Source organism: Lontra canadensis, unplaced genomic scaffold (genome assembly GCF_010015895.1).
Source record: "Lontra canadensis isolate GAN:19392208 unplaced genomic scaffold, GSC_riverotter_1.0 scaffold107, whole genome shotgun sequence".
In the NCBI taxonomy this organism is placed as follows: domain Eukaryota; kingdom Metazoa; phylum Chordata; class Mammalia; order Carnivora; family Mustelidae; genus Lontra; species Lontra canadensis.
Window position 1 is genome coordinate 3,504,215 of NW_022631101.1, and position 25,773 is coordinate 3,529,987.

Sequence of the window (25,773 nt, forward strand, 5' to 3'; positions counted from 1 at the left end):
TCCGCGCACTGAGAGGCGGAAGTGGGCGGGGCCGCGAGCTCTTCTTACAGCCACCGAGTGGCCACACCCCCTCGCCCTGCGGGGCACGCCTCCTGGGCTGTAGGCGGCTGCCCACGTGGGCCTCCCCCAAGCTGGAGGGCAGTGGGCGCCGCTCCCTGCAGGCTGGGTGTGCCTGAAGCCTGCGGTTTCCTGTGGGAGGAAGCAGCCCGCGGGCGCTCAGCTGGGCTATTAGCTCTGGAGGCCCAGGAGGGGGGAGATTCCGTTACCGCCCTCCGGCTCCCTGATTATCCCCCTTCCACAGGTTCCTAGCTTAAGGGACCTCCTCCCACGCCCCCGACCCTACATTCCCAAGGTACCTAAATCTGGGCTGATTCCACTCAGGGAACTTGATTTAGAGTCCTAGCCTCCTGCTTTCCACCTCCCTCACTCACATTTCCATCTCCCCAGCCCCTGGTTTCCAGATTCCTAACAGGGCCAGGTCTTGTCCCCTTTGCCTACACTCCCATGAAGAGCACATGACCCCCCCCCCAGCCTCTAATTTTTCCCTCAGTGCCCCAGACTTCCTAACTGCTTTGGGGTTCAGAACCCCAGTCTCTGTCCCCAGGCACCCTAATTCTGCACTCCTAACTTTAGCCTTGATGTCCAGTGGACCCAAGAATTTTCCCCTACCCCAAATCCTAGAGACTATGAACTAGAGTCCCCCAGTACTAAATCCACTCAGGGCCCCAATGCTGAGTATAACAATCACATACTATGTGCTGCACACGCTTAGAACTACCTTATGACGGATATACTATGATTATCCTTATTCTACAGATAAACTGAGGCATAGAGAGGTTATTAGTAACTTGTCCAAAATCACAGAGAATGAGTACAGCAGCTTGGATTTGAATCCAGCCCATGTGCTCCTGTAGACTGCTGTACTGGTCCCCAACTTCTGGGTCCCCTGAGTACCTGCCTAGTCACTGAACTGCCCATCCCTCACCCATTCAGGGAGCTGAGAGGACCAACCACTCTCCTGCCCCCTAGCTCTGGCCCCATTGAAATAACCAGACATCCAATAGTCTAGTTTCCTTCCCTTGCAAGAACCTAGGATTTCAGTCCTCCAGCTCCCAGTTCCCTATCAGGACCCCAGACACCTGATCCCCTGCCCCTCACTTTTTCTTTTTTAAGACTTTGTTTATTTGACAGAAAGAGACATAGCAAGAGAGGGAACACAGGCAGGGAGAGTGGGAGAGGGAGAAACAGGTTTCCCAAGGAATGTGGGGCTCAATCCCAGGACCCTGGGATCACGACCTGAGCTGAAGGCAGACGCCTAACAACTGAGCTACCCAGGCACCCCTGCCCCTCACTTTTTACTAGTGCCCATACCCTCCAAGAGACCCAAGTATATAGTAATCACATCCCACCCTGATTCAATAACTCAACAATAAGTAATAATAACAGTGAACATTAAGTCCCTGGTACTACACTTCTGTTTAAAACCCTCCAGTGGTTTCTCAATGCCCTTAGAATAAAAGCCAAGCTCCTCCCCTAGTCTTCAAGGGCCCTCTTTAATTTCCCTTCCTACCACTCCCTCCAGCTCCCCCCAATTCCAGCCACACTGGTCCTTCTGTCTGCTCTCCAAACAACCTGAGCTTGTTCTTGAGAACTCCAGCATCTCATTTCCCCTTCCTCCAGCCCTGAAATGACTCCTGTCCTCAGGTCTCCACTCAGATGTCACCACCCCACAGAGCCCTTGTCTGATCACCTTGCTTAAAGTAGCTCCCTGCCGCTACTTTACTTCCTTCTCACGTCCACTCTGTTTTATTTCCTGCAAAGCACTTAGCACCACCTCTGAAATTTCTCCACTTCATTGGTAGGTTTTCTCTTTAGGGTCCGCCAGCCCCTACTAGGAAAGTAGGCTCCATGATAACAGCAGGCATCACATCTGTTTTCTCTATCATGACCTCCCGGTTCATAATAGATGTTCAATAAATGTTTGATGAAGAAAGGAATGAATGTGTGTGGCTGCGTTGGTGTACCGGCATTACCTTATTCATTTCGAGTCAGTATCTGAATTAAGATTACCACTATTAGTATATTGTTGATATTATTTTTTAAGAGATTGTATCTATTTATTTGACAGAGAGAGACACAGCGAGAGAGGGAACACATGCAGGGGGAGTGGGAGAGGGAGAAGCAGACTTCCCGCTGAGCAGGGAGCCCGATGCAGGGCTTGATCCCAGGACCCTGGATCATGACCTGAGCCAAAGGTAGATGTTTAACGACTGAGCCACCCAGGTGCCCCTATTGTCAGTATTTTTAGTATTACGGTATCCATGTATGTTGCAGACAAGGAAAACGGGGCTCAGAGAGTTGAAATGATCAGTCAAGACCGCCCCCCGCCCCACCAGGCAGGAAATAGTGGCACTGGCATCAACTTCCACTCCCTGTCCCCTTCCAGAATTTTACATGTTACCATTTTCCATCCCCTGACCCCCACTGTGGGGCGAATTCCCTCCCAGATCTCAACCCACCTCCACACAGTGGGAATCTGGCCCTTTCTCCTAAACCCCCATTCCTCGAAGTATCCAGTCCTAAATTCCATCAGGGAAAGCAGACATCCAGCCGGCCGGCCGGCCGGGGACAGGACCCAGTCCGGAGTCCTGAAAATGGGGCCCTCCCTCTCCTCGATGCTTGCCCCACCCTGGCGCGGCTCCACTCCCTGAGCTCCAAGGACTTCTCATCTCAACGCTGGGAGTGAGCCCCAGAAGATGCCTGTCTGGGGGCAGTGGGTGGTGGCACAGAGAATGAGAAACCCAAGCGCCTAGTCCCTCCCTCTGACTACAGACCTCAGCTGGGTGCGGTGCGAGTGGGTATAAAAGGGTCAGTATTTATTGGGAGGAGCCCAGAGAAAAACCAGGAGAGTGAGAAGAGAGAGAAAGGAGGCATAGGCAGTGAGGACTGGAGAGAGAAAGAAGGAAGAAAGGAGAGAAAGAGATCTTGATTGAAGGAGAGAAGGAGGAAGAGAGCCAGAGGGGAGAGAGAGCGAGGGAGGGAGGAAGGCGGTGAGAGAGGCGGGGGCCTCGAGAGGGTGGAAGGAGGGAGGAGAAGGGCGGGGCACGGAGGCCCCAGCAAGGGACGAGACGCCAGCTCTGACTTTTTCTGCCACTCTCGGTAAGTTTTCAGTCCGTTATTCGGACTGGGATTTCTTTATTTACTTGGGAGTGCACTAGTTTGGGAAGGATACCCCCAGGCGGGGAGAGACGCCCTGCTCTCAGACCCCACAGAAATCCTTGTCATTTAAGAAGTGATCTCTTAGCACTTGGGGTGGAGATTCGGGAAGGGGTGGGGCCCGGCAAGGATTCGGGGTTCTCAGCAGAGCCCTCCACTGGTAAACTTCCTTTAGTTTTTCCCCATGGCTGTCCACTCTCTCCTGAGGACCCTGAGATCAGGGCCTTGCCAGAGAACACCCCACATCTAGGGGACGTCCAGGCACCCCCTTTCTGGACACTGATGGGTCCTGGGAAGCTGGCTCCTTCTTGTCAAGCCTCCTACTGCCAACCCGGGCCTCCACCCCCGGCGTGGATCTCACCCATTTTTCTTACAAGATGGGGTGGGGTGGGGTGGGGTGGGGACCTCATGGGCATAGCCAGGGACTGGGGTTTCCCTGTTTCTTGGAGGCAGGGGCGTGGGATGAGTCACTGGGTGACTCATTGGGTCCCCCTCCTCCCTACCCCAGGAGAGGAGGGGGGTGACTCAAGGATGCCGCCTGTCTCTGGGGGGAAGCCCCCAGCTTCTGATGAATCTAGAGGGGTGTCGCTTGAATTTTCATATCCTGACTCATATGTGCCCAGGATCAGGACTTTGAGGAGATGGGAGGCCACACTGCTCATCCTACTCCCTCCTGGACCCAAAAGTCCATCCCTGGCTTGGTCCAACCTCTGGAGAATTCAGGAGTCCATGCCCCCAGCCTCCTCCCCACTCAGACCCTGGAGTCCCTGCCCCCAGCCCTCTTCTTCATCAACCCTGGGGAGTCTGAACTCAGACCATTTCTCCACCAGGATTGGAGCATCTCACCAGCCCTTGTGCCAGCCTCTTGAAACAACCATCTCCTGACACCCCCCAGCCCAGGCTTCCACTGCTGCCATGTCTCTCCTCCTGCTGGTGGTCTCTGCCCTTCATATCCTCATTCTCATCCTGCTTTTCGTGGCCACTTTGGACAAGGTAAGCCTACTCCAGCTGGCAGGCATTTTCTCCTGCAGACTCCCACCATGCCCTTCTTCTAAAGTCCCTCGGGCCCCACCCCTTTTCTCTAGCATCTTCCCTTCAGAGGTCTGCCTCTGAGGCCTCTACCGTGCCCTTTCCCCTGACTGCTCCCATTCCTTCTTACTAAATCCATGCCTTCCCCAGTCCAATGCCTTCCAGCACCTCACCCTTTTCCCAGCCCTACCCACAATTTCCCTGACGCCACCCACTTTCCTCTCCTAACCCTGCCCTTGTTTCTCTGTCCATCCCAGTCCTGGTGGACCCTCCCAGGGAAGGAGTCCCTGAATCTTTGGTATGACTGCACGTGGAACAATGACAACAAAACGTGGGCCTGCAGTAACGTCAGCGAGAATGGTGAGGGGGGTCGGGGACCAATCTGCAAAGGGAGGGGTCACCCCAGGTCTCTTCCCGTGACCAAGAACTAGGACCCCTTCAAAGTCTGAGTGGGCAGCTGAGTGAGTGGGGCTGATTATGACACTCTTATCTGCATGGTAGGGGGCAATATGCTCTTGTTCTAGAAAAAATGGACTAACCCCCTCCCTCCTTTATGATTCAGAAAGAGGGGAGGGCACATGCTATAGGTTTAAGGAATGGGGGGAGAAAGCTCCCAAGATTCTGTGAAGGTAGGATTATGTTTTCAAAATTCTAAGGAAATGGGACTGGTGTTTGGAATGGATGTCTGGGTCCAGTTTGTCCAAGTTCCAAGGCATTGAAGTTGGAACCACATTACAGTTCTAAAGGGGTGGGGCTAAATCCTTCCAGGGTCATGAACAAGGTGGGTTGGGGGTATGGTGCTGTTGCATCTGAGTGATAAAGGAGGAGAGCTGTATCCTTCTAAGCTTCCAAGAGAAAGAAAATGAAAGATTAAATGCTTTTCCCCTAAGAGTGAAGCAAGAACTTCTGTTCCCACCAGTTCTATTCAGTGTTATACTGGAGGTAGCCAATGCAACTGGGCAAGAAAAAGAAATAAAAGGTATAAAGAGGGGAGAGGAAAAAGCAAAAATGTCTCTCTTCCCAGTGGACATGTTCATGTAGAAAATCCTAAAGAATCTTGAAAAAAAGCTTCTAAAACTGATAAGGGAACTTAGCAAAGTAATAGGAATCGAGGTCAATATAAGTGATATTCACAAGTATCCAAACCTGTATGGCTGTGAACGGGGTAGGGCAGTGAACGATGATCCAGCTGGTGGAGCTGGGACTCTGGACAGACTGTGACTTCACCTCTATCTCCTCCTTACTGCAGGCTGGCTGAAGGCAGTTCAGGTCCTCATGGTACTTTCCCTCATCCTCTGCTGCCTGTCCTTCATCCTGTTCATGTTCCAGCTCTACACCATGCGGCGAGGAGGGCTTTTCTATGCCACTGGCCTCTGCCAGCTTTGCACCAGTGAGTACGGGCCCCAGGGAATTGAAGGGAAGGGACAGGGGACTGTCCGGGTGCTGCGGGCCCTGAGAATGGACATCAGGTCAAAGAAAACAAGTATCAACAGCTCAAGGACCATCTGAAATGCCTCGGCCGGCTACCTCTCTGCCTGGGGACTTTGGGGAGTTGTACTTTTCACTGATTCCGTGTTTTGTGGTATGCATCTGAGTCATGTGGAAGCCGACACTTAGAGCTTCAAGGAGCCGGGGCTGGGAAAGGTGGTGTGAGCAAATACTTTAGATCCCAAGGATGGGAGGGAGACAGTTGGCTAAGTAGTACTCCAGGAGAGAACTCTGAATCATAATAGCAGTGATTTTGTACAGTGAGCTTCTGTTTCTGGTGGACCTACCGCGTATCAGACACTTCAAGTGTATGCACTTTAAAATTTTTTGCCTTCAGGTTCAGAGAGCTAAGTGATCATGGTCCTTATTTTCTGGAATATTCTCTTAGGTTCCTATACATTCCCTCTTGTTTTAATTTACTATTTTCGAGCTTGGCTCACAGAAAGGCACTAAAAAATGTTCCTTGAAGGGATGGGTGGATGGATGGATGAATGGATGGATGACTATTATCTCCCATTTTATGGGTGAGTAAAGGGCACCCAGCCAGATCAGCTAAATTGCCCAAGGACCATATGCGGTAGCCTCGTTGCAAGGCTCTGAAGGAGCGAACCACAACTCCCAGAAGGCACCGGCGCCAAGCCCTGGCTCTCCAGCGGCTTCTTTGCCCCGTGGGTTGTTGGGAAATGCAGTCTTCTTGCGGATACTACGTGACACCTGGTTCCGGTCTCCCCGCAGGTGTGGCGGTCTTTACCGGGGCCCTGATCTACGCCATTCACGCCGAGGAGATCTTGGCGGAGCGCCCGCCGGGGGGCAGCTTTGGTTACTGCTTCGCCCTCGCTTGGGTGGCCTTCCCCCTTGCCCTGGCCAGTGGCGTCATCTACATCCACCTGCGGAAGCGGGAGTGAGGGCCCCGCGTCGCCCTGCCGCCACTGCCGGTGCCGGGCCCTCTGTCTCATCCCCGAAGCCCCCGCCCCCGGCCTCCTCCAGAAAATAAAACCGTTTAACCACCTGCTCCGCCTTTGCCTCCTTCCTTCCTCCCTGCCTCCTCCAGGGACCCAGACTGCTCAGGCCTGATCTTTCCTGAACCTGGGACAGCACCTCCAGCAGCAGCCTTCAGAATGCCCAGCTTCAGGCCCCCAGGCCCTTCTAAACCAGGACACAGGAGGCAGGGGTCCCAGCCGCATTTCCCCCTTACACAGACCTGAGGCCCTGCGCCCTCCCGTCTCAGGATTCCTGCAGAGTCTAGACCTCTAGGCACTTGCGGGAAAGAACCAGGCATGTGGGTTTCCTGTCCTCTTTTTCCGTGTACAAGGGTGTCTTTCTCTCAACCAGGCAGGTATGTGTTGTTCTAGATTGTTGGTCTCCACCCCCCCTACCCCCGACCTCTGGGAAGACTCTTCTGTTTCCCGCTTGGAACTCAGACACCTTCCCTCCTTAGAACCCAACCCCTTTTCTTTCCCCTCCCCTGCCCAATTCTGCCACTAGTCCAATATGACACCTTAGTAAAAATTAGATGGTATCCCCCACCCCACCCCTCCAGGCAGCCGGACCAGGACACACGTGGGGGACGGGGAGATGGCTGGATTTTACATTCGCTCATGCCCTGGCTGTGTGCCATTGTGCAGTGGACAATTTGCACAACTGCACGTGGCTGTTCTATCTTCCCTGTTCATAAGACCCAGTCTTTGGGGAACCAGGGCCTCTCCTCAGGAACCAAATCTTCTCTCAGATCCTCTTCTCTTACCCACAGCCAGTCTATTTCACCAACTGCGAACCCTGTCTCTTCCTAGGACTACAGCTTTCTCTGCCTAGGCCCCACCCACATGCATCCCCCGCAGAGCGAGTCTTTTCTTTCCAAGATTCTGATGCTTTCCTTCTCTTCAACACCTGCAGCTATCCCACGCATCCACAGCTATTAAACATGATTTATTCCTTTGAGAGAGGGGACAGGGAAGAAGTTGACAGACCAATAAATATTGCACAGGCCACTGGTGGAAGAAAGATCCAGACCGAGGTAGTTTCTGCAGAAAGGGTGAGGGACCTGGGCAGGAAAGGCACCTGAGATTGTTGGGGCCTGAGTGGAAACGGGTCTTGGGAGTGAGGACGGTCTCTGGTTCCTCCTCACCCCCAGTCTTCTGCCTGAAACAAGGCTCCCAAACCCCTTTAGCCTGGACCAGCTGAGCAGCAGCGGACCGGAGAGCCTGCCTGAGGAGCAGCGGCAACCGACGAAAAGATCAGGTTTCCTTTGGAAGTTCTGATTGGTCACTTCTATACGGCGACAACTGACAGTGCCCAGCAGCTGTCATTGGCAGTTGGCCAGAGAGCTGGGCTAACCGGCTCCCATGGGCGGTGGCCTGGGGCTCCGCCTTGGTGAACGTGTTGGGCGTCTTGCCCGGAGCGGGCTAAAAAGACGATGATCTATGGCCTCGGGAGGCAGTTTTAACCACGGTGCTTGGTGGCTTGTACCACCGAACAGCTGTGATTGGCGGACACTCCTTCTCAGCCCAGCCTTGTTTGGATGTTCACGGCGGGGGTGGGACTAAGGGATGGCCTAGAAGCAGAGCCAAAAAGCTTTGACTGGATGTTCAGGGGGGCTGCCTAGCAACTGCAGGCTGTCACAACTGCTAGCTTTGTTTAAGAGTGCAGTGTAACGGAAGTGATTGCCTGTAGGCGAGCGAAAGTTAGGGAGGGGCAAAGCGTAGTAGCTTTGATTGACAGCTTATCGAGGGGGCGGGGCTTAGTGCCTCCCCAGGTGGCCGAGCGGGGCTGGGCGGAGGTTTCTCTCAGTGCTGGTCACTGCTGGGTGCGGGCTGTGGGGCCTCGGAGATGACTGTGGGCAACGGGTCCAGTTTGGGGAAACCCGGGGGTGGGAACATCCCGATGCTGGGGGTGAGGGCCTGCAGGTGGGCCAGGGCCCGAGTTCCGTTGAAGGCCACGTCACAGCCTGACTGGGCCAAGAGCCAGTGCTCTACCTCCGACTGGAGCCACTGGGAGGTCTCTGCGTGGAGAGAAGCAGGTGTTGTTAGGAGGACGTGACTGGGACCTGGAAGGACCGGAAGGGAGAGCAGGGAGGGCACAGGGCAAGGAACATGCGGGGTATGGGTTTGGGAGAAGCCCAGGGGTAGGCTTGAGGTTAGCAAGTAAGTGGGACAAGGTCTTGCGGGGGTGGGGGGTGGGGGGCCTGTCCAGCTCTGGATCTGTCATCTAGGGACAAGTCAGGGAGGGTCCTGTTGGAAAGGAGACAACCTGAGGCTCACATTGGGAGGGGACAAGAGTCCCTCCTTTGGAAGGAGCGCTAGGGAAGTTGGGACCAAAGGAGGGCAAGCCACACCAGAAGTCCGATGATCCAAGACCCTTATTCGGGATAAGGTCAGGATAGGGAGGTCACTCCAGGCAGGGACCAGGTCCATCAAGATCAGAAGCTGGCTTCGGGGGCTGGGAGTGGGAGTCCCATCTGCTGAGGGGCCGCTTGAGCCCATAGGGACAGGATGGAGTCAGTTCCAGGTGGGGCCGCGTCACTACTGGGCCGCGATGGGATGGGGGCAGAGCAGCAAAGGCCGGGGTCGGGGCAAGGGGCGGACCTCAGGGCAGGGCCACCCACCAGGGCCAGGGCCGAGGCTTACCCTCGGGTTGGCCGCGCGCGCCCTGGGGCAGCCGGGCCAGGAAGCTGTGCGCCAGCAGAGCCTCCTTGGCATGTTCGTCCTGCGCGCGCAGGGCCAGGGCGCTGAGCAGCTCCGAGTTGTTGGAAGTGCTGCGGTAGTAGAGCATGTGGGCCAGCTCCAGCGCCTGCACGCTGCGCCGCTGTCCGAACATCTGCGGGCAGGAGCGTACCGCGGGGTCAGCCGGGATGCCCGGGGGCCGGGGGATGGCGGGGGGGGGGCACGGGAGGGGCCGGGACCCCGCGCCCCCACCCATACCGCACCCCCCCCAGTCACTAAGCGCTGGGATGGCCCTTTCTGCAGCCTCAGCCAGGCGGCCGGGGGGTGGGGGAGGCGAGAGGAGGGAGGGCGGGAGGTGCCGGGACCCCACGCCCCCACCTATACACTCCCCCTCCCAGTCACTGAGCGCTGGGAGGGTCCTTCCCGCCTACTCCCGCGCTCTCCCGGGACTTCCTGGGTTCAGGTCCCCAGGAGCAGTGCCCGGGTGTTTGTATTTCTAACACACACACACTCCCGACGCCGCCGCTTCGGTTTGCCTATCTGAGGCACGTATTAATAGATTTGTTCAAGGATTTCCAGGCGATTTGAGCTTTAGCCTTGGAACTCTCTGTGACGATGATATTTTTTTAAGTCCTTATCTTTTAAACACCTACTCAAGTATTTCCAACGATATGTTTAGGACTGACTCCAAAATAACCCAGCGGTGGGCGCGCAGGGGTCCCTAGGTGAAAACCGATTGACTGTGGATAATTATACACGCCGGATGCCAACGACTCGGGAGCTCATCACGCGGTCCTATTCCCGCATTTGCTTGAAATTTGCCGTAATAGAAAGTTTCAAAGGTTAAATTGTCAAGAGAAGTGTTAACGGAAAATAAATACTCCAAGCTTCTTTGAGGGAAGGAGGATGGGGTAGAATGTGGGGAGGGCCAAGTTTGGGGTCCCTAACTAACGAGCAGCCCCTTTCCCCACCTTTTGCCCCTCCTTGGCTGGACCCCTTTCCCCAAACTTGGCGTCCCTAAGGAGGGAAAGGAGAGCCCACTCGTGCCCTTCGGGGCTCACACTAAAACCTCCACTCTGATTGCCCCATTCATCCACAAAATGAGTTCAAGCCCGCTGGGTCCCCAAGCTGGCGGGGGGTTGGGGGGGAGAGTCCCAACTCTGTCCCCTACCCTCTGTGAGCCCTTGGCTGAGACCTAAGTCCTTTGTAGGGGGCACTGTCAGTCAAATGAGGTTCCAGAAGATTATGAGACACCTGGTACCGCGCCAGACCCATAACAAGAATTTTGACATTAGCTACTATGGAATATTCAACCGCACTCCAGGCTAGGTGCCGTCTTTTAAAGGCATGTACTGTCTGCCGCCCATCTTACATGGGGACCCAAGGTGAAATGCCTCTGAAGTCCTCAGAGTTGTGGAAATGGCTCAAATGACCAGCCCAGGACCAATGACAAGGCTGTGTGCAACCCTGCTCTCCCTTGCCGCAAGCCCCGCTCAGGCAGTGTCTGTCCCTGGGTGGGAAGGAGTGGCCATCTCGCTGGGGGGAGGTGAGATTCGAGAACTGCGTGTGTTAGGGACCGTCCGGGATGAATCACACCCTGGATTTGCTGTCTTTCTGCCGAGCTTACGCCACTGAATTCCCAGACATGAAGCGGGCCGGTCATGCTCTGTGGCATGGGGATGACGCCAGACCTCTCTCCCTGGAGAGGACACAGCAGCTGCCACCCGGGTGTTCCCTTTAACCCTCACTGTGGCCCCTCACCGCCCCCCAGCCTACCAGTTCCCCCCCTCTTGTGCTCCAGATCTGGGGTGGCCTCGCCATCTGCCCAGTCCCAGGCCAGACCCGTGGCAGCATCCTCGTTCCCTCCTTGGCAGCCTGTCGGTCCTTAGCCCTGTCCTCCTGCCCTGACTCTCTCAGCCCTGTCCCCTCCTCTGCAAACTGCCTCGCGCGTGGCCTCCTCCCGCCTGCCCCTGCCCTTTCCAGTTTGTCTCCCCAGAGCCACAGAGCTGACTCTGCTCATCCCTCGCTCACATCCCTGCCATGGTTCCCCAGTGCCCTCAGAGAGTCCACGCTCCCTGGCCTGATGCTAAGGCCCTGCGTGGCCCAGCCCCTGAAGATTTCTCCTGCTCTCAATGCGTCTCCTGTTGATGAGCCAGTTCAGCCCAAACATTATCCTGAGCTGCCCTCTCTCTCAGGCCTCCAGGCCTCAGAACAAGCCAAGTCACCCCTGGTCTGTTCTTAGAAAACACTCACTGCCCCATCCTCAAGGTTGAGGGTGGACATTGTGTCCCACAGAGGAGCAACAGTGTCATCGGGCTCCTGCAGTGATCACTGTGACCTCTGTCAGGCACGCCGGCAGCCTGTCTGTGCGTCTGCAGCCACACTGGGAAGGTTTCCTGAAGCCTCCAAGCGGCGGGTAAAGGGTGAGCGGGGGACGGCCAGCCCAGTGGGGTGATAGGACATCTCAGTCCTCGGTCCTCTGTTGGGAACAGCCTTGCAAAGGGGAGAGGAGTGCAGTAAAGCTGCAGAGTGTGGAACAGGAAGGGGTGCGAGCACTATGTTTTGGGGGAGCTGAAGCATACGACTGTGCTGGCTGAGGCTGGGGAAACAGGGTTTTTGGGGCCAGGCTATGAGCAAGGAGCAGGGCCAGCTCTGGGGCCCCTGGGGATGGGCTGGAGAGCTGGGACGGGACCGACCGGGGAGGCTGGGAAGACCTGGGTTGTGGCCAGGACAGAGGGAACAAGATGGGTGGGGGGGCAGTGAGGCCAGGCTGGGGACTGACAAACAGCGGGGGAGGGCAAGGGCCATCTCCAGGGGTCTAGCAAGTAACTGGGGGGACAAGGCCCTCTACAGATGAGAACCACGACCCGGAGTGGGTGTGGGGAGCTACTGCTGGAGGGGAGGGCAACGGGCCCGCAGGGGGCTGTTCTGGAGTTGGCCTGCTCCAGGCTGAGCACAGAGCCCCGATCTAAGAGATGACAGAGGGCTGCCTGTGCAAACCACAGAAACGGATGAGCTCTTGGTTTGTGGGGGGAAAGCGGGTGGCAGGGGAAGAAAGAGGGATGTGCACAAGGCCGCAAAATCAGCTCCCAGGCATCTGATCTGAGACCAGTCCTTAGAAGGGGGTTTGGGGAAAAAGGATCCTGGGCACAGGGGATGAGGTGTCCGTGGGAAGGGCGTAGGGACATCCAGGAGCCTGCACCAGAGACAGATACCTGGGAGACACTGACACACAAGAGGGGACAAGAGTGTGCAGCTGGAGGGAGGCTCAGAGGGCCCACATTTAAGGACTGGAGCTTAGCCCAGAGCATGGGAAAACATTCAATGGGGATGCACTAATTAACTAGGGAACTGGGTTTTAACCTGGACCCTGCAGAGCCCGAGAGGCTCCACAGCCCCCTGGAGCCTCAGGGAGGTGGGATGCACGGTGCACCTAGGGCTGGGCCTCTGGGTCCCCTTCCAGACCAATGGACACCCCTCACCAGCCTCCCTGCGGCTGGGCTCACAGCCCCACCCCCTCTGTGGTGGCTCCACTCCCTCCGGGCTCAAAACTCTGTCGTGGCACTGTGGCACTTTATCCACGAGCTGCCCTGTGGATAAAGCCCGGGGTCCCTATTCTGGCATTCAAGGCCCCTGCCACCCTCTGTGGCCTCACTTCACCCTGTACCCTGGACTCCAGCCCTGTGGGATCCCTCAAGCTGTGCTTTTTCAGCCCTTCCCCACTGGGTTCAATCCTCCCCCTTGCAAAGCTTCCCTTCAGTCCCACCTGACCCCTAGTCCTCAGCGGGAGTTGCTATCACCCCACAACCCCCTACACCCCACCCTGGCCCTTCACCATCTCAGCCAGCCTAGCGTGGCTCTTATCTGTAGGCTTTATTACCAGTCCTCCTAAGACCCCGCTGGGATGGCTGTAAACAGCTTGAAAAGCAATGAACCAGCGAGTGAATAATCAAGGACAATGGATGCCACGCACCAGTCCACACTCCCGGGGCCGGTGCCAGCCCTGGGGAGAATCGGTAAAAGGCAACCCCCCTGGGCCGACTCAGCCTCGGCTCAGCACTCATGGCGCAAGTCAGCTTTCAGCCCCCAGCCCTCCCCTCGGCCTCGAATCCTTGGATGGTGAACAACCTGCGCAACTGTATGAGGCAGCCATGCGTTCACATGTAGCAAAATCGGGAAGGGAGTGTGGTAAAAATAGTTTCCTTGGCCCCAGTCCCAAAGTTTCCAATTCAGTCTGTTTGGGCTGGAGCTCAGGGGGCCACATTTATAAAACCGGTCCCCTGGCGATAATGCCACCCCGCCAGGATGAGGAAGCCTGGACTCAGAGAACAACAGCCCAGTTAGCAATAATAATCATCAGAACAGCAAACTCTCATATGGTACATTTTGTAGTATATGTCAGGCTCTGTTCTCAGCATCACCCGTGTCTTCATTCATCCAATCCCCCAACAACCCTGTGAATCAGGTTCTTGTCATCCCCACTCCCCAGATGTGGGAGCTGAAGCCCAGAGAGGTTAAGCAACCTGCTCAAGGTCCCACAGCTGGGAGACGGAAGAGCCAGATTCAAACCCAGTGTTGCTCAGGACAACCCTACAAGGCAGATCTCACTCCTGTCTCCGTTTTCCAGGTGAGGAAACCGAAGCCCCAAGTCGTGAAGAAAGCTGCCCGAAGGTTGTGTAGAGTACAGAGGATCGAGAAGGAAGAGATGGAGGGAACGTGGGAATGACAAAGTAAAGGAGGGAAGGAAGGAAGGACAGCAGGGGGCAGGAATGCATGAAAGAAGCAGAAACACAGGGCGGCCCAGCTTCTGGAGGAACACGGGGGAGGCAGGGACAGCATAGGCACGCCGATGGCCGGCCACTCACCTTGGATGCCCGCAGGCCCATGAAGATGGCAAAGAGGAGCAGCAGCAGGGAGGTGGCCATCTTGAGGTCCGTGAGCACCACCATGCCCACGTTGACGAAGAACACCAGGCCCGAGACGAAAAGCGTGAGGTTGAGCAGCGCGCGCTGCGTGGTGGACGTGCGGACCTTCAGCTCCGGGAGCAGCTGCTCTAGGCCCTCTAGGGGCGTGTCCTTGAAGCTCTTCAGCACCAGGTGTCCCCGCTTGGTGCGGGCTGCCAGCACCACCCGCTTGAAATACCTCCTGCCGGACAGAGGGGGGATGGGGGGGATGGGGGGATGGGGGTGGCAGGGTGGTCAGGATCACTCTGGGGGAGCACCCTCCGACCCCCTCCCCCCAACACCCAGGACCCTCTCTAGCTCTGGAGTCACACACTCATCATAAAGGCTGCTTAATGGGGACGGGAGGAAACTCAGAAAGAAGACCAGTGTCCAACAACAGGGCATCAGCGAAAATAACACAATCCCCTGTCACTGGACACATAGATGGCTTCCAGCTTTAGGTACTTGGTGAATGGGGAACTGAATGCCGATCTTTTCATTAGTTCTTTTCCTTTCTTTTTTGTTATTTTAAAGATTTTCTGTATTCATTTGAGACAGAGAGATACACAGAGAGAGAGAGAGCGTGCAGGAGAAAGGGGAGAGGCAGAGGGAGAGGGGGAAGCAGGCTCTCTCTGCTTGAGTCGGGAGCCCTATGTGGGGCTCGATCCCAGGACCTGGAGATCATGACCTGGAGCCAAAGGCAGATGCTTAACCGACTGAGCCACCCAGGTGCCCCTTGGTTATTTTTCAAACTCAAATTCTACTTTCCATTTCGGGTGTCTGCGAGGTGCCAGGGAGCGCTATTCAGATCTGAAGAGGGAGCCAAATGAGTCGGTCTCCGCCTTTGTGGGGCTTCTAGTCCAGTGTGAGAGACAGATAATTAAACACACAGTCTGCAAGTATAAATATCTCCTTGGAACAGATTTCTGGAAGTGGAATTATTGAGGGGTATATAGGGATAAGAGGGTTGTTTTTTTGTTTTTTGGTTTTTGTGTGTGTGGTTTTTTTTGTCTTTAGGTTTTTTGTTTTGGTTTGGTTTTTTGGATTCATGACCATATTTGATAAACTGACTTCCAGAAAGGCTGGGTAATTTACAGGCCCAAGAGATCTGCCTCTCCTCACCCTGCTCTGTATTAGAGCAGTTTCTGTTTAAAATATAATGTTCACCAGAATCCTGGCTGCGCCATTTTTTTTTAAATGTGGCCTTCTCTTTCTGAGCCTCAGCCGTCCTCATTTGGAAAATGGGAGAAGTGTCCCTACCCTTCCTCTTCCCTGGGCACTGTAGTTCTTCTTTTCCCTTGGGGAAAAAGAGGCAGCATTTGGATGATCTGCCCACCCCTTTCATGACTTCCCCTCCCAGGTCCCGATACCCAAATCCAGACACTGACCTGTCAGTCCCCTCTCGACTCTAACCTTGCTCCCTTTCGCTGCAGCTGGGGAACAAGGGCCGCCTCACCTCTCTGCGGGGGGCGACCTGATGAAGAAGCCACGTTTGGAGCCCACGCTGGACTTACGGGGCATCTGCCCAACTCGCTGGCCCAGGGCCCAGAACTGCATGTAGATATACTGATCCAAATTTATTGTCACCTGACAAGGGGGACAAAGGAAGCAGAGGCAGCTGAGCATGGGCTAGGGTGAGAGCATAGGCTACTAGAATTAGATGCCCCTCCCCTCAATGATTTCCACTCCTCTCCCAGGCTTATCATCATCTGGGATGTGTCTAGACAGGATGGCCACGTACAGTTGCTCGTGTTGTATACTGCACAAGGGCATACTATCTAAGATGCCACCATTTACCTCAAAGTCATTTTTATTACCACATTTCCAAGAATCTAAAATAACACTGATTTTAAGATACCCCATTGTTTTTTAATTGAATAAATATGACATGTAATACTGTAAGCTTAAGGTACACAGCATGTTACTTTGACACATTTATATATTGTAGTAATTGTCAACTGGATATTCCACTATTTTATGAAGCAACTAAAGGAGAATTATATTGTCAGTTAAAACTATGCCACACTACCACTTATAAGTCATATCCCAATTTCGGACAAAATATGACTCTGGCAAAAAAAAGTGTATCTTAAAAATCACTAAATGGGGGACTTTGGAATTTTACGATTTTTATTTTAATTTTGTTGGCTTTAAGGATGAGCGTTTTGTATTATTTATTATTACAGCTTTCTGGAAGATGATGATAAAGGCTCTAGTCCTAGGAAGATCCGTATATTATGATACTTTTCCAACAGATGGCAGTGTGGTGACTGGGAAAGAGGTACTGCATTCTAATTCACCAAAAATGCTATGTGGGCTCACGCCCTGTGTTCAGGGCAACTCCCAGCAGCCTCTGCCTCCCAAAGGCTCCACCCTGCCCCAAGGCTTCCTGGGAGTTCCAGGTCTCCCCTAGAAGACAGGCACCTGGACTTCATCCTGAGGGTGATGGACCACCAGAGCGTAGGCCAGGGTGTCCTCCGAGAGCGGGGAGAAGTTGGCCTGGGCCAGCAGGGGTTCCAGAGCCCGGAGCACCTCCTGTTCATTGGACAGACGCTGGGGGTCCGTCAGCGAAGGCTGGTCGAGGGTCTCCCTGTCAGGGTTGATGGGGTCATACAACGCCTGAGGAGAGAGTCAGAGAGAAGAAAAATGGGCTAGGGCACAGCATGAGGGATGGTTCCCAGCCCACCCTTTAGGGGATGGGGTGCCCCAGGGCTTGTGCAGGGCTCTCTCCCCTTCTCTCTCCTCGCGCTCACCTTCAGTAGCCTCGTTACTCCCATCCCTTTAAACACTGCTCTGCGAATCTGTGTCTCTCTGGGCAACTTCACATCTCTAGCCTGGACCCGTCCTCCAAGTTTCCAGACCTGATACCCAGTTCCGGGACATGAGCATCTGTCCCCAGTAACAGAGGGGAAGGGGGATGCAAGGATGCAGAGGGAGAATATGTTTCCCAGCCTCTCCGGAGGCTAGATGTGGCCAGAAGGCAGGTCTCATCCATGGACTGTGAACAGTCCCCACAAACTGGCCTCTGCTCTGCCCATTTCATTTTATATACCTGCAACCCCCTCCTCCCCTGCCCACAAGAAAAGAAAAATTGCTGACTCAGTGAATGAATGCAGGAGGGAGTTTCTGGGTACCTAGGCTCTTCGCTGGTTTCAGGATGACTTGTGACTTGTCCCAGACTATATAGTGAGCCTCATGGAGAGGTCACTGGTCCAGAAGCCCAGTCCTCTGTGTGTCTCAGGACAGGTAGCCCTAAGGAACAACTTGTCTAGGCCAGGTGTGATTTTGAATTAGTGGAAGGAGTCTACGGCCATACCACCCTGAACGCGCCCGATCTCGTCTGAATTAGTGGAAGGAAAGAGGTACTCCAAGTGGGAAGAATGCTCGGGCAGAAGTTTGGAGGGGGGACGGCCCGGGGCCATGGAAACCACTGAGCAGGGAGACAGGACAGCTAGGACAGCTGAGCCTCAGCAAGTCCCCTTCCGAGTGAACTCCCACGGCTGGGGTGTGCTGCCGGAGGACAGGACTCTGGCCCAATGCTGGGGCCTGTGCCAGAAGCCCTTCAGGTCCCACAGGCCAAGTTCTCGGACTCACAGAGTGACCTTGAGAAATTCCACTGCCAGGACTGAGCCGCAGTTTGAGGGGGAGGGAAGCTCAGAGCCAGAGGAGAGTGAAATCTGCATTCATCAAGCATCCACTGAGAACCAAATTCTCTTCTGGGCTCCTCCCATCCATCTCCACCCAGGGCTCCGGGCCAGAAACCTGGATGTCACAGGTGACCCCTGGATGTCACAGGTGACCCCTGCTGCTCCCTTCCCCCACGCAATGAGCCCTGCTTGTTCTACCTCCAAAACAGATCACCACTTTGCACACCCCCACACCCTACCCCATCCACACCCCCATCTGCTCCTCCTGCCTGGAGGAGTACAACAGCCTTCTCAATGGTCTCCCCACATCCCCTCACCCCACTCCCAACAATCTGCTTTCTACACAGCAGCCAAGATTCTATCAAACCATAACAACAGTAATAAATGATAGTGCACATTTATATAGAACTTTCTACACACCAGGGACTGCTTGAAGCAGGTTGTTCTCACCATGTGACAATGGTACTATTGTTACCCTCATTTACAGAGATAGGGACTGAAGCACAGAGAGGTTAAGTAACTGCACAAGGTCACAGCGAAGAAGTGTTATATTAGGAATTACACATCTAACTATGTCGATCTCCTGCTAAAATCATTCCAAGGCTCCTACTGCCCTCAGAAAATAGGATCATGCTCTGTGCTATGTCCTGCAAGGCCTCAGAGGACCTAACACCACAATCCCCCTTGGTGGCTCAACACCAGCCACACTGGCGTAAGTTCCTCCAGGCACAGGGACATTGTACATGCTGTTAAGAGACTCTCCCTGCCCCCCTCCCTGTCCACTACTTAAGTCCTATTCTTCTACAACATTCCAGTTCCCTTATCACTCTCAAAGAGCCATTCTCTGCTCCTTAGGCTGAGCAGAGCTGCCCTGTGAGGTTGGGCAGATTGGGCACTGCACAAATGTGCTAGATCTAATGAGCACCATTTTAGACGCAGTAGACATATACATTTATCCTGTCACTCTTTCAGATGGAAATAAAGAATGTAGAGTAACACCATCCAACAGAACTGCTGACAATGACAGAAACATCAAGATCTGCACCATCCAATATCCTGGTCACAGGTGGCTAATGAGCCCTTGAAATGGGGTGAATACAATGGAAGAACGGAATTTCAAAATTTTATTTAATTGCAATGATCTCAAATTTAAACACAGCCACATGTGGATAGCAACTACCATATTATGAGCACCAGTCAAGAGAAAGGAGTGCATTTCACCAATTTGCACACGGACTTCGGTACAGAAACCAAGGTCAGCTTTGCTATCTGCTGCTATGAACCATGCCCAGTGAGTTCACTGTCTGAATTTATCCACTCATCGAGGAGAGCGCCTGACTTCCACCTGTCCCCACCACTCAAGTTCAGCTCCTTGAGGGCAAGGCACATGCTTGAATTTGCTGCTGACGTTCCTGAGCCCCAATCAACGCTTGTCGGCAGACGTCCAAACGGGCCACCTGACACCTGCACGCAGGCATCTGATGGGCATCCTCTCAAACTCACTTCCTCCCAAACTGGAGTCTTGAAACTCCTCCTCAGACCTGCTTCTCCTGCCACCTTACCCGGCTCAGAAGAGGCCAAGTCCGTCCGACTCCTCTATTTCTCACACACTGAACCCACTGGCAAATCTTGATGGCCCCACATTCAAAATAGATCCAGAATCTGATCATTTCTCATCACCACCCCCTACCACCCACCTCTCGCCCCAGGTCTGAGCTACCCTTACACCCTGGACTGTGGCAGTGGCCTGGGCACTGGTCCCCCCCACACCCATCTTCCAGCCCCAACCCAGTCTGTTCCCCAGGCAGCCGCCAGAGGGCACCTGTTGTCATTGAAGCCAGCTCCCATCCCTCTGCTCAGAGCCCTCTGGTGGTTTCCACCTCACTCAGAGTCAAAGCAAAGTGCTCACTGGGTCCCCGAGAAGCTCTGCAGAATCTGGGCCTCAGCCCCATCTCTGCTCTCATTTCTAGCCCTCTTCCCCAGCTTCTTTGCTGTTTCTCCTGCACACCATGCACACTCCTGCCACAGGGCCTTTGCGTTTACCATTCCCACAGATCTCATGGCTCACTCTTGCCTCCTTCAGGTCTCTGCTCAAATGTCACCCTCTCTGTGAGGCCTTCCCTGACTATTCTACCTAAAATTGCAAAACATTCCTGCTTGCTTTTTCTTAATTAGGTTATCAGATTTAGAAAAAAAAATTAAATTAAATTAAATTAAATTAAATTAAATGCAGTACACCAACTTAGATTTGATTTCCAGATCAACAACTAACAATTTTATATTTGAGGACTGTACTATACAGGACATAATTCTACTGCAAAAGAAAAAAGTTATTCATAGCTTATCTGAAATTCAAATTTAACTGGGTGGAGAGGGTTGAACAGTATCCTCGAAAAATTCACATCTCTGAACCTCAGAATATGACCTCATTCAGAAATAGGGTCTTCACAGGTCTAATTAGGTAAGAATCCCAGGATGAGATCATCCTGGATTAGGGAGGGCCTAAATCCAATGAGCATGTCCTTTAGAAGAGACAGAAAAGGACAAGCAGAGTCACAAAGAAGGTGAAGTGAAGACGGGAGACAGAGGTTGGACTGTTGTTGTCTACAAGCTGAGGAAGGCCAAGGATAGCAGCCCGGGTGGCTCAGCTGGTTGAGCGTCAGACTCTTGGTTCCCACTTGGGTCGTGATCTGGGGGTCGTCAGTTCGACCCCCACGTCAGACTCTGTGCTGAGAGTCGAGCCTGCTTGGGACTCTCTCTCCCTCTGTCCCTCCCCCTGCTCGCTTTCTCTCTCTCAAATAAATAAATAAATCTTTAAAATATGTACATACATACCCACTGAATGAATTCAACGATGAATAAGGGAAAGGAAGTGCAGAGAGAGGTCACCTGTCAAGGTCACTGGCAGGCTGGTAAACAACGTAGCCACCTCTCTGCCTGCCCAGGGGCGGCTTCCTCAGGGGACTTAGGTCATCAGCAAAAGGTCCCCCATGGTGTCCACCTGTCTCTGTTCCCACCCTTCCCTTCCCCTCTTAGTGTCGCAGTTTAAAATCTCCTGCCTCTTGGCACCTGGGTGGCTCTGTGGGTTAAAGCCTCTGCCTTCAACTCAGGTCATGATCCCAGGGTCCTGGGATCGAGCCCCGCATCGGGCTCTTTGCTCAGCGGGGAGCTTGCTTCCCCCTCTCTCTCTCTGCCTGCCTCTCTGCCTACTTGTGATCTCAGTCTGTAAAATAAATAAATAAAATCTTTTAAAAAAAAAAATATCCTGCCTCAGTGGTAATATGCATCTTCATTTTATATGTGTTCTGTGTTTCTATATATTTAACTGTTTATAGAATAAGATGATTTTCTAAATAACTTAAAAAAAAAAAAAATACAAACCCTGCCTCTCACGGACCCCAGTCTAGGGCTCGGAGGCAGCTAGACCTGGCTGCAGATCCTGGCTCAGCCAGGCCCTCCCAGAGCCTCCGTGTCTGCGTCTGTAAATGGGGCTGATGGCAGCTGCCCCTCGATGCCATAGGAAGGGGTCCATGAGCCTGACCCGAGTGCGCACTCAGTGGCAGGGGGCTGTTGTCACTGCCCGTCAAAGCAGAGAGGGGACGTGTCAGGGCAGTGTGCAGTAAGGGTGGGCTCAACATGCCTGGGTGGTCCAAACTCTGCACATTCCAGAGGAATGGCCCTCGCCTTGGCTCCTGGGTAACTTCTAAGGCCTTGGAAATGTTTGCTTGCTAAGAGGATCTGGGTTTCCCCGGGGCCTTGGGCCACAGCAGCCAGTCTATGCTAACAGTGTGATTCCTGGTAGGGGTCTTGGCCACGGAGCAGTTTCATGGCCCTGGAGGGTGACTGAGTAGCTAAGGCTGGCCACGCCAGCGCTGACCAACCCTCAGTAACCATCCTGGATCCAGCTGGGGCGCCTGGCTGGCTCAGTCACTGGAGCATGCAACTCTCAATCTCGGGGTTGGGGGTTCGAGCCTCATACTGGGTGCAGAAGTTACTTAAAAATAAAATCTTAAAAAGAAAAAAAAAATCCTGGACTCCAGGGCTCAGGTGAATTTTCCTGGCGGGCCAATGTACTCCATACACGCTATCCCACCTTGCCGGTGAGAGAACTAAGTGTCATCTTGTAAGACACTTCTGGAAGAGACAGCAGGAAGGTGGCGTGGCCTCTCTGGGACCCCACCCCAGGGCCTTTTTCCTGTGCTGATTTTGTTCACTATCCTTTTGTTGTAATAAACTATTACTGTGAGCCTAACAGCTTTTCTGAGCTCAGTGAGTCACATAGAGAAAATCACTGAGGCCGATCACTGTCTCAGGGACCCCTCCCCCCACCCCCGCGCCCCCCACCAGGATCCTGGGAGCGGAAGCAGGAGGATGTGAGAATGTGGCTTGCTGACATCACCCTTCCCTGGGGTTCCACTTCTCTGTCTAGCTGCTCTTTGGCTGTCCCCCTCACCGGGTCCAGTTCCCCTTCCTGATCTCAAGGCTGGCATGTCCCAGGGCTCTGCTAATCCCCCTATTGATCTCATCAGCAAAATCTAAATGCTCCCAGAGGATGCTGCTCAACCCAGACCCCTCCCATGACCTCTGGAGCCCATATTTGGGTCCATCTTTCCATCTGGCTGTCTTATAGGCATCTCAGATTCCTAAGTGCAAAACGGAGCTCGCATCATCCCTGCAGATCTGCCTCCCGCCCCCGCTCTGTCCTCCGCATCTTGGTAAATGGCAGCTCCATTCTTCCAAGGGAGCGGGCCCAAACTGCTGGAGGCCCCCCCTGACTTCTTCCTCTCCCTCACCGCCCGCCTGCCCAGCCAAATGCTGATGCCTTCCCACCATTACCAGCATCTGACCACTTTTCCCCACTTCCACAGCTATTACCCTTGCTGGGGCTGCCATTATCCCTTACCTGGACAAACATAATTGACTCTGAATAGATCTCCCTGCCTCCGATAGTCTGTTCCAGAAGGATCCTGTTAGCACCTAAATCAGCACATGTCCCTCCTCTGCTCAGAGTCCTCCCGTGGCTGCCAGATCACCTAAGGAAACAGTTTACCCCCAACCCCTCTCTGCCTTCATCTTCTGCCTGCTCTCCCTCCCTCACTGCCCTCCAGCCACAGGGCTCCCTGCCTTGTTCTCCCAACTCCCTGTGCCCCAGGGCCTTTGTATCTGCTTTTCCCTCTGCCTAGAATACTCCCCACCGCCCGCCACCAGACATCTATAGGGCTCTGTCTCTGTGTCTCCACCCAGGTCTTCACTCAACTGTCACCTCCTCAGAGAAGGCTTCCCTGACCACCCTGTCTAAAACAGGCCCTCATGTCATCCTTCCCTATCCCGCTACTCTGCTTCATTGTTCTTCACAGCACTTATGGCTCTGGGCCATCCCATTTCATATTCATTCATTCATTCATTCATTCATTCATTCATTGTCTCCCCAACCAGAATTTCAGTTCCACAGGGACGTGGCTTCATCTGTCCGCTCACTGATGCTTAGAGCAGGGCCGGGTTCCAAAGATTCTTTGGAGGATTCTTACTGAATGAACGGATAAGCAAACAGGCACACCAAGGATGGTGCCAGGGGCCCAGTCCTCACCTGCAGCTGGGCCAGGATGTGGTGGTAGTGGAACAAGGTGCAGAAGTCCACGTGGGCTGCAAACTCTGCCAAAGCTGCCTTCTCCTTGGGGCTGGAGTGGAATTCCTGTTACCTCAAGAGGCAAAACTCGTTAGGCTTCTTTCCCCTTTCCTCTCGGGGTGGATTTCTTTCTCTGGCAGTCCATATGATCTGGGTTTTAATTTTAAGATTTTGTTTTGCTTGGGGTGGGGGGGGGGCAGCCAATTTTACTGACCAAGAAACTGAGCCAGCCCGGTGTAGTGGAAAACAGACAGCGGAAAGAACTAGAAGGTCAAGTTCCCGCTTTGACACTCACTCACTGACATTGACACAGTGATGGTGTACCAGCTGCCGCTCGCTGGTCTATCACCCTCCAGAGGCTGTACAGGGCTGGATGGAATTATATTTAACCCCCCATTTTCCAGAAGGGGAAACTGAGGCTCAGTGGAAGTCACTCACTGAGGGCCACAGTGTTTGTATGAAAAGAAGCTGAGACTCTGATCAGGGCCTGACTCCAGAACATACATATTTAACCACTTCTTTATGCTTCCTACCTCCGTGCCCTAGGTTAATGTCTTCACCTCCCTGAGCCTGTTCCCTCATCAGCAACAGAGGACCACACCCTCTTTCTGAGAGAGCGATGGTGAGAATGTGATGCAATTCCATGACCCTGTACACATAGTGTTTGTGTGTGTTGATACCTACGTGTGTGCTTGTGAATAAAGTCTAGCATTGACCTTAGTACATACAGATTTGTTCAACAAATAATTTTTAAATAAATGAATGATAATCCTCACTAATGACAAGTAGGATGATGAGAGTAGGGTAAGAGCTTAGCTCTGGAGCTGGGCCCTCAGTGCAGCAGGTGCCTAATGCCTCACGAGAGATCACAGTCCTTGCCCTGCTCTGGAGTCAGGCCACTTTGGTTCTAACCCGGGCTACAACATCATCACCTTGATAAGTCACTTTCTCTCCTCACCTGTTTCCGTCACTTCAGTTGTAAAATAGGGACCATGGTAGTCTCTCTCTTACTGGGTTGTTTTGATGACTCAACAAGACGTGGAAAATGCTTAGCACTGTGCCATACAGTAAGAGCTCAAACAGTGTGATAATAATTATGATGACTTTTTCGCTAGTATAATAATTATTATTACGTGGTAGTAATAGTAATGATGAGGATGATTATTATACCCATTTTGCAGAGGAAAAACCCATGCCCCAGGGAGGGCTTGCTCAAGGGCTTGAACAAGCGAGAGTCCGGAATTGCTTCTGTATCAGCACCTCACAGGTCTGTCCCTGCACGCCTACCCGGGAGAAGAAAGGGAACGGAACTACAACTCCCAGGAGGCGCCAGGACAGCCCTCTATGGCACGAAGGGCGTGCCACCGCGATGCCTGCCGGGAGCCGTAGTCCCCAGGCTCTCGGACCCGGGACGGGCGGTACCTGTGTCAGGAGGCGGAGCAGCTGCTCCTTGGAGAAAGGGATGAACCGCTCGCGGTACTGCTGGGCCCAGTCGCGGGGCTCCGTGGGGTTCCACATCTTGCGGTACTCCCCCATCTTGGCCGCCAGCGACGACAGGGCCCGGGGGGGCCCGAGGAGCGTGGGCAACAGGGACCATACTCGGACCCTGGATCCCCAGACCCCCCGGGTCACATGCAGCATGGCCAGACCCTTTCCCTGGAGCCTGAACAAGGGAAATGAACAGGGGTCAAAGGTCATCTAGAGGAACCGCACCCTCTCCCACCTCCAGGGGCTGTCCCTTCCCCAGGCAGGGCGCAGAGCCCATCTGCCCGTCTTGCGGCGCGTCTTGCCTGTGCCCTCCCTCTTTGCTCATGTGGCCCCGAACTGCAGGCAGGGGTCAGAAGTCTTGAGTCCTGGGGCGTTTTAAGGGCCCAGAGACCCTATAGTAGTACAACGGGTTTCTGCGGGGTCTAGGCAGCAGGTGGATCTTAGGAGCATAGGAGATGCTCGGAAAGGCTACATAGGGGGTGCAGGGCGGCCCTCCCCCGGCCATGCAATCCTCTGCCCTCTCCCTCACCTTAGCCAACGCTCGACTGTCATTGAGCCTCCTGCGCATGTGTAGGAGGCGTCCTGGGTCCCCCAGTTTCAGCTTCAGCCTGCAGTAAGACGCATGCGCAAAGCCTTGGTCATCGAAAGCCGTCCATCTTTCCCCTAACGCCCTGTCT

General features: G+C 53.9%; 2 protein-coding genes across 2 annotated transcripts; one reads left to right on the forward strand and one right to left on the reverse strand.

The window, feature by feature from the left end:
- Positions 1–3,040: 3,040 nt before the first annotated feature.
- Positions 3,041–6,744, forward strand: EMP3 (epithelial membrane protein 3). The gene is made up of 5 exons (XM_032839244.1): positions 3,041–3,159; positions 4,047–4,209; positions 4,503–4,605; positions 5,495–5,635; positions 6,469–6,744. Exons 2-5 carry the CDS (start codon positions 4,132–4,134, stop codon positions 6,636–6,638), a joined length of 492 nt encoding a protein of 163 aa, XP_032695135.1. The 5' UTR covers positions 3,041–3,159; positions 4,047–4,131; the 3' UTR covers positions 6,639–6,744.
- An 896-nt stretch (positions 6,745–7,640) lies between these two features.
- TMEM143 (transmembrane protein 143) lies at positions 7,641–25,762 on the reverse strand. Its single transcript, XM_032839102.1, has 8 exons — positions 25,626–25,762; positions 25,031–25,271; positions 23,570–23,674; positions 16,760–16,954; positions 15,792–15,922; positions 14,258–14,537; positions 9,357–9,546; positions 7,641–8,731 (listed from the first exon to the last, which is right to left on the reverse strand). The coding sequence occupies exons 1-8, from the start codon at positions 25,646–25,648 to the stop codon at positions 8,517–8,519; spliced, it is 1,380 nt and encodes a 459-aa protein (XP_032694993.1). The 5' UTR covers positions 25,649–25,762; the 3' UTR covers positions 7,641–8,516.
- Positions 25,763–25,773: the final 11 nt, after the last annotated feature.

Excerpts from the sequence above, each read along its gene's own strand:
- EMP3 (XM_032839244.1), top strand. The coding sequence starts at position 4,132 with ATGTCTCTCCTCCTGCTGGTGGTCTCTGCCCTTCATATCCTCATTCTC. Across the intron at positions 4,606-5,494 it reads CAGTAACGTCAGCGAGAATG|GCTGGCTGAAGGCAGTTCAG; the intron begins GTGAGGGGGGTC and ends TCCTTACTGCAG. Across the intron at positions 5,636-6,468 it reads CCTCTGCCAGCTTTGCACCA|GTGTGGCGGTCTTTACCGGG; the intron begins GTGAGTACGGGC and ends GTCTCCCCGCAG.
- TMEM143 (XM_032839102.1), bottom strand. The coding sequence starts at position 25,648 with ATGACAGTCGAGCGTTGGCTAAG. Across the intron at positions 23,675-25,030 it reads TGCTCCGCCTCCTGACACAG|GAATTCCACTCCAGCCCCAA; the intron begins GTACCGCCCGTC and ends TTGAGGTAACAG. Across the intron at positions 9,547-14,257 it reads TGGGCCTGCGGGCATCCAAG|ATGTTCGGACAGCGGCGCAG; the intron begins GTGAGTGGCCGG and ends TCCTGCCCGCAG.